At 32.3% G+C, this 8,018-nt stretch overlaps 1 protein-coding gene across 1 annotated transcript; it reads right to left on the bottom strand.

Moving 5' to 3' along the window:
* Positions 1–7,564: 7,564 nt before the first annotated feature.
* On the bottom strand, positions 7,565–7,963 carry LOTGIDRAFT_173673 (hypothetical protein; the record flags this gene model as incomplete). The annotated part of the gene is made up of 1 exon (XM_009051453.1): positions 7,565–7,963. One exon carries the CDS (start codon positions 7,961–7,963, stop codon positions 7,565–7,567), a length of 399 nt encoding a protein of 132 aa, XP_009049701.1.
* Between the last annotated feature and the right edge of the window lie 55 nt (positions 7,964–8,018).

Genomic DNA, 8,018 nt, shown 5'->3' on the forward strand with positions numbered 1-8,018 from the left:
ATTCTTTGATCTGTATCACTGACTTCTGGTCTTACCAGATATCATCAGCATGTGTTTTGACATCACCTGATTCTGATAAAACATTAGTTTGTTTCTGCTCTGACAGCCCTCTATTCTGGTATCAATAAAGTCATATCACATCAACACATCTGATCTGTTCTTATAAATGTATTGACAAGTTCTATTCTGATAACAAAATCTGCTCTGGTATCACCCTGAAAGTGCTCCTATATGGAAGCAATTAGTCCTCACCACCTGAATGTCAACCTGCACTCTTCTTCGACGTGTGGTTCCTTTCATCTTGAGTACATTCATGGATAATTCTGTACATTCCCCGATCTGCTTTCTCCCCCCATAGTGTCATTATCTGAATTTCTTCGTCTGATTTATTTTTGGTAAACACAATCTAACATAAAGATTAACAATGTTATATAATATAATATATGATATATATGTTAATAGTAATAGTTAATGATTTGAACAGATAGTGAAGTACTACTCTAGGCTAATATATTATTGTTTTACACCTGTAGTGATAACATTGTTTTAGTGGTGTCGTCTTTTGCACATTTATTTGACTATGTACATTGGAATGTATTGTAATTAAATAACTATTATCCGCACTCTTTCGTATTACACATTGGGCAATGAACAGTACCAATGAGGGGATTTCATAAATGAACATCATTTTGCTTAAGAAATTAGCTTTATCATCCATGAAATCTCACAACTATACGGGTGTTAGATTAACATAAAGGGGGTAAAATGGCAACTCTGACTCAGCCCATTGACGATATGTATCACAGTTATTTTGCTTTAATTCCCACTCAAGAACAAGAAGCCATCGTAAATCTCATAAATAATTTTTCTAGACTAGAAAGTTAGTTGCAATCTCTTTGGCACTATCTCAGAAAAAATTAGGCTACTGTTACATTATTTTTCGTGGAAGGTTTTTGTTCCATTAACATTTTCTGTCTGAATTTAATATGGGATATGTATTCGTTAATTCCTCATATAAACATGCTTCCTCTTTTTTGGACTAATTTGCCAGTGGCGTTTCTAAGAATCTAAAGTCGAGGGACAAGATTTCGGTCGGATTGCGCTTTTATTGTACCGATCGTGGTAAACGTCTCTAAAGGTGTCTTACTCATCAACTTATATGCCCAATGAGCCCGATTGTTACAAAGTGTTTAACTTGTTGTTAATTTGGTGTAGGCGTCAGAAATCTGAACGAGCTATGTGTGAAAGGTTTGAAATTGTTGGCAAAGAAAATAAATTCCTGCTGAACTCTAATAGAAAGTTTGACAGCTTGAAAGAATGTTTAAATTGCAGATTTCTTTTGGTCTTTTTTTCTCTCACTGCATGTTACTTTACAGTTTGAATGTTTTTGTCATTCTAAAACTTAAGTGCAGAAATATTCATACAATGAACTGAACATTATAGAAATAAATTTATAAACCATTTTCATCAGGTTGAAAATGAACAAGTTTTGTCCGATAATGGTTGAAAGAGAGGAACTTTTTGTCAGTTCACCAACTTAACGCATATTTTGACTGGTGACAAAGGATAAACTATTGATGAAAGGCTGGTACGATACAGCAAGTTTCGGATTAAACATTTTCAATTTAATGACGCTGTTTGAAACATTGATAACATTGACAGATGTCTTAGACTGTTTTATCTGGTGTCTAAAATAACACACTTGCATGGAACTTTTTTTCTGTTGCATGCCATCAAAGTTCTAATTTATAAATGCCACTGTTCAAGATTTAATTTCTTTTCTAAATTTTAAACAACAATATTGTCTTTGTATACTTATTTAGATTGCCATTAATTCTGTGTTTATTCTCAGTAAGAGATAACCTAGTAGGTTTTGTTTCCACTGAGAATGCTATAAGAAGACAGTTAAACATTGGACCATGTCTGTAGTGTTTTATTCTACAATAATACAATAATATTACATGGGTATTTATTTTACACATTTACTTACCAATTCTTGTTGATATTATGATCTGTTGCGACTGTAGAACTATGCATAGAGAGGGACAACCGCCGTATTTTTTTTTTTTGAGAGGGCTTAGGGCATTTGTTTTTATACCAATGTGTTCATTACCATTTTATGCAATTCGAAAGATATTTTTACAATGAAAACAAATGCACAAAAAATTCCACAGATCTTGTCCCGTCCCCCATGGAGCCGTCACTGATGTCAATATACGTCATTGCACAGATGGAAGCGAAATGTGGGGTAATGGGCACTTTAAGACTATGTAGTATCTTAACGCAGTGTAGTTAAGCTAACACCTATACTCTTTGGAAAAATGTGTTTTAAATCAAGCAACACAATTTTTTTTAGTCAATTCCAAAGTCAACAACTATTCTACTTACATAAAGATTCAATCAAATTTAAAAAATGAATGCTCTGGGCAGAATATCGAAAAATAAAATATTGAAAACAATTATTATCTTGTGGTAAGGAAGTAGGTTATTCAATCTGTTGTGCTTCCACCGATTCAGAGTTTCAGATTCTGCTAGTAGCATGATCGTCTAGATAAGATGGAATGAGTGTGGGATAACACAATTCTCCTCCGCTATGAGATATATTTTAAGGTCATTAGCTCACCCTTCTAGTATAACAGTTCGACCAGCTTCCATTCAACAGTCGGAGGGAAAATGGAAATACGTTTTTCTGGAGTATTATATTTGTTTGACCTTGAAGTATGTGATCAAGGTCACATTGGTGATTTGTTGGGCTAATATTGGAATATATTTTTCAGATGAATGGATCTACAAAGCATTCCAATGGATTGTTAAAGACGTACTGAAAAGGTAGAAAAAGATGTTATTGGAGATTGAGATTATTTATTCGTGTATAATTTGTGTCATTATGTGAAGGTATCTGTAGCAGTATCTAATGCCAAGGGTTGTGAAAATTGGTGGTAAAGATACAGTGGTTGCAGAAATGGTGCCTGTATTGTTCTGGTTTTGTATTTATCTGGTAGCTTTAGTCAAAGGTGAGTACTATTCTTAATAGATTTGATTGTGTTAATAGGTAATAGTATCAGCATGGCTGGTATACAAATAGTTTCTTACAACCACAATTATGTTTGTTATTAAAATTGGATTTTTTTGGAATTTGTAAAATATATACTCATCAAATAGAACAAAATACCACCTCACACTTTGGAAATCAGTCAAAACTTTTAAAATTGAATACATCATTAACCCTGTTTTTATTCTATTGAAATATACCACATAACCCCAAACCTACTCCAAAGAACTGGAAGCATATTTATGGGCTCCCCATGTTCTGTAAGTACATGGTCTAATAATTCACTGTCTCTTTTCTTATCTAATAGACTCTTAATGAGACAACCAGGTGCAGGTTTGATAGGTAGTGAATTCTGTAAATGAATCTGTTACCTAGCAACAATTATTCACCATTACTATTTCAATTCTGTAATTTAAATTTTAAACTCAATTTACTATTAACATAAAAAAATGACTTGAGGTTTTAGCATTTAAGTTCACTTTGACATTAAATTCTGTTAAATCAATTTGTTGGAAGAATGTATGAATAAAGATAGCCTTTTTGGTTCTGGAACGGAATGATCTTCTTTAATCAAGAAACCCAAGTTAACACTGACACTAAGTGAGATGCCATACAATTATTTTTTTACAAAACAAAATTGGCATATGGATATATATTATTTAACCCTAAACTTAAATTAATTTGACATTTATTCAAAAATAAAAGGAATGGATATGAGGTTTCTGGATACTTAACTACCATATTAGCCCAAATGAGAAACACATTACCATTGTAATTTTTGAAAATAAAACCTAAAGAAGTATGAGGTAAGAAGTTCAAGTTTTGGTCAGGTTTTCTGAAATCCTTTGATCAGAATAGTAAAGAACAAATACAATTAAATACAAATTAACTCACATGAAATTCACAAATGAAATGACATTATTTTGAATATTTCAGGTGATTGTAAATACAAAGGAGAAACATTTCAGGTAAGACATTTTATGCTTAATCTTTCTTTACCATAGGTGTACAGACTGAAGGCCTGTTGGGGGGCAGACAGGTTTCCCTGAAATGTTTTTTCAGTTGCTGCCTGGAAAGATAATATTAGAGAAACAGCCCCCCCCCCCTCCCCCTGAAAGGTGATGTGGGTATCTAAGATTGAGTTCTATTAAAATATCAATACATAAATATGTTAGACTTTCAGGTCTAGTTCTTTCCAGACATCTAGATCTCTTATTACTATTAGGCTAACCACCTTCATAAACACATTACAGAATATGACAAACATATTCAAAATACAACAGCTATGCATTCATTTCTTAAACTTGGGTTAAATTACATCTTCAAATATTTTTTATAGAGTTGATTTTTGACAGAGGTTTGTAGGTAGACAATAACTTGACCTGAACCCCACTGATATCTTGACAAAAATATCATGTAGGTTTTTTACTACCTAATCTCTTTATTATACAGATAATAAAACTGTTCAGGGGTGACTTTTTATTAAATTGAATGAATACATGAAGGTATGCAAAGGGGTATTTAAGGACAAAATCTTCCTATTTGATCAAAAATAGACTATTTAGGGTTTGAACTAGGTTTAAGTCAAGATTAGGCTAAATTTAGGGTATTTTATAGGAATTTGTATAATGTTCTTACAGCAATTGCTCCTTAATCCTTGCATCAGTATTTCTCTTGTGTTTCTTTTGTCAGCTTTCTTTATTCCTTTTGCATGTGAATATATCTCATTTATATATAATTTTTTTTATTAATCCATTGATTTATTTATTCCATTCACACATTGTCCTGTCTAAAGGGATATAGTCCTTCAAATTTTTGCTTGGTAGTCACGAAATTTCAATCCAGCAAGAAAATAATCTGTATTTTGTCAAATATGGCAACATGATACACCAGTCAATGAAAATAGCAGTGAAATTTGGTACATTTCACCAAAAAACATTTATTTGTTTAAAAACCAGTTTCAAGTGATTCTCCCATTTGTTCATGGTCCAAAGTTTCAGCAAACAGATCAGATAAAAAAAAAGTTTTCTTGAGAAAAGACAGGAATATCAGGCCATATTTCATAGAATTATGGTAGTCATAAAGCCAAACTTGTTTAGGTGGGTTTTTGGATTCCATAAACCCATTAGTTTTAAACCTATTTACATGACTCCATTGGATTAGTTTTTCATGAGTTTTGTCCATTGAAATATATATTTATGCTGCTTTTGTCATATAAAAAGCTAATATAATGAAAGAAAAATACAATAATATATATTGTGATTCCAATGTCTATGATATTTGTAAGAAATTACAGGTGAGAATAAGAGGTGTGATTAGTTGAAAATGTAAATGAAAATATTCAGGTATTTATTAAACAAATTACAAACAAACTTCTGAAGATGTGAACAAGTTTACACCTACTATTAAAGACAAGAGTCCCTCTTTTAACACTTGTGTAGCTAAATATTGACCCTTCCTACTCCAGTTGGAGTACATAGTTTGTACAAGGTGTGAATTAATTGTCCTCTTTTTGTGCCCCTGGGGGATAAATTTAAGGGTTTTTGTCAAGTGGACATCCTATGAATAATTAAATTGTGTTATTGGTCTTATAACCTTTTTGAAAACCAAAGATGACAGTCAATTTTTGAGAAAAAAAAACAATGGCTTCTTTTTAAAGTTTTTAAAAAATGAGATATGTTGGCCTATATAATAATAATGTTATCCAGAGTTCAGAGTTTCTTGAATTATGACTACAGACCCTGATTAATTTATAGCTAGATGTTGTGTTAGATTAAAACACACAAAAGTTATCTTGGCTTTTAGCATAATTGTATGCTGTCAACTGCTACCAAATTCTAAGTTTATGTTTAATGTTTCAGTGATTTAAGATAAGATCCAAATTTAAGGAAATACAGCAGTTTGTAATTGTCAATTTAAACCAGTGTTAGTGACTTGCCAATCAGTTAGGAAGAACTGGTTGATCTAAAAAATTGAGTCAGATATATTATATGATGTTAATTTTAGATATGTAAGAATGCATGGAATGACAGTGGGTATGTTATTCACTTGTCATTTTTCTTGTTATTTCAAGTTTGTCAAAGTATTTTTACGATGAATAAATATAGCTGTGAAATTTAATTTCACCATGGGGGTAATATCATATTTCTATCTGTAAAAATAATTGTGTGCAATCTCAATTCAGTATATAACTAAAGAGCATTTTGGTGCATCCTGCATTTTCCAGATGTTCCCCCTTCACATAGCATGTTTTAAAACATGAATACTGAAAAAGAAAAGAGCTTCATTTAGTATATTCTGTTCTTCAGTCTTTTAATATGGTTATTCTAAACATAGGCAACATTATTAAGAATCAATGCCTTCAGTCAGTGTCACAGATATGTCTTGTCTGCAAAAGGATTTCAATCAAACATATGACACGACAAAAAAGATGCAGCCTTTTATCTACATTGTAGAGATTTTTGGGATAATTGAAAAACATTTTAATTTTCAATGGGGGCTTAACTGTACACCAGATTGTTTCTACCCAAAAAGTTTATATAGAATATGTCTATAGCATATTTCCAGAAACTGTTGTAATAGATATATATATTGTGTCTAAGTTAAAGTATATCTTACTGTATAATGAGGAGAAAATTGACTGAGTTGATAACCAAGATTGTTTGTTGATAGATAAACTTGATCCTCCAATAATATTTTTTACCCTAGAAGTGGGTGGAGGGTGGTTTGTCTCTTATTTTCTCCAATTAGCACATGTTACAACTAACCACATGTGACCCTGTTCTGACATTTTTATGAGAAAAGTTTGAATACAATGAAAGAGAAAAGAGTTTTAAACTTTAATTGACAAGATCTCATCTCATGTTCTTGATGCATGCTCAGGACCAAAAACATATATAACAAGAAATGTATATAGACCAACTGATGAAAAAATAAAGATCAAGTTTGTGTACTTTCCATTGAAGATCGAGGAAGAGCATTGGCACAGAGTTAATCATTTTGACCAAGAATGTTGAAATTGCTTTTCCAATTTGCACAATTTTCTGTAGACAAGCCAGACATTAGAACAAATTATGAAAAGTGATATACATTGCTGAAAATGAAATGGTGAAAAAACTGCATCTTAATCTTCTTTAAACCATTCAGCCAAAAGAATCAAATTCAAATTTGTTGTGTTTGCGATGGCCATAAAGATGCATAGTTGATTAAAACTTAAATTTATTATACATGAAATTCTTACAACAATGGCGGTCAGCCCGCCGACCTACTACAAAGTGAATGACGTCATGTGACCTCGTGCAAAGCAAGCAACCAGAAGCGTACATACTGTTTCGGCGTCACATACGTTCGAACCTAGACACAACATATTTTCCCCCCTTTTAGTTAAGCACATATATGATTAAACACTATCAATAAACACAAAGAAACCTCAGAGAAACTAAACAATTAACGTCACTGTCTGTGAACGATTTAAAATCCTATGAAATAGCATGCATTACTGTAAACACTCAATTAAACATAATCGTTCAAATAGGCAGGTCTATGCCGAATTCTTTGTGGATGATTACGAACTGGAACTACTCGATTACGATTTCGCCGATTGTTCTGATTTGGAATGTCAGGAGGAACATTGTCATTTGGTAGCACATTATCGAAATTATGGTAAAATGGATATTGATCATTTTCTTCGTGATCGTGGTTTTGGTAAGCGCGTATACATCTTCTTGCGTTCCAACAGCTACCATCACTTAAACGAAACGATGACTTTCCTAGGCGTTGAGTAATAGATTTCGGATTAGACAATGTTGACTGAAGTTTTTGTCGTTGTACCGGTCTTTTTGTTCTGACGTAATCACCAACTTTCAGATTCGTTTCTCTGGCATTTCTCCTCTTGTCAACATAAGATTTCATCTTATCTTGTCTTGAAGCGATATAAAGTGATCTACTTTCGATGTCTGGAGGAACC

The sequence above is a fragment of the Lottia gigantea genome (genome assembly GCF_000327385.1).
Source record: "Lottia gigantea unplaced genomic scaffold LOTGIsca_168, whole genome shotgun sequence".
NCBI lineage: Eukaryota > Metazoa > Mollusca > Gastropoda > Lottiidae > Lottia > Lottia gigantea.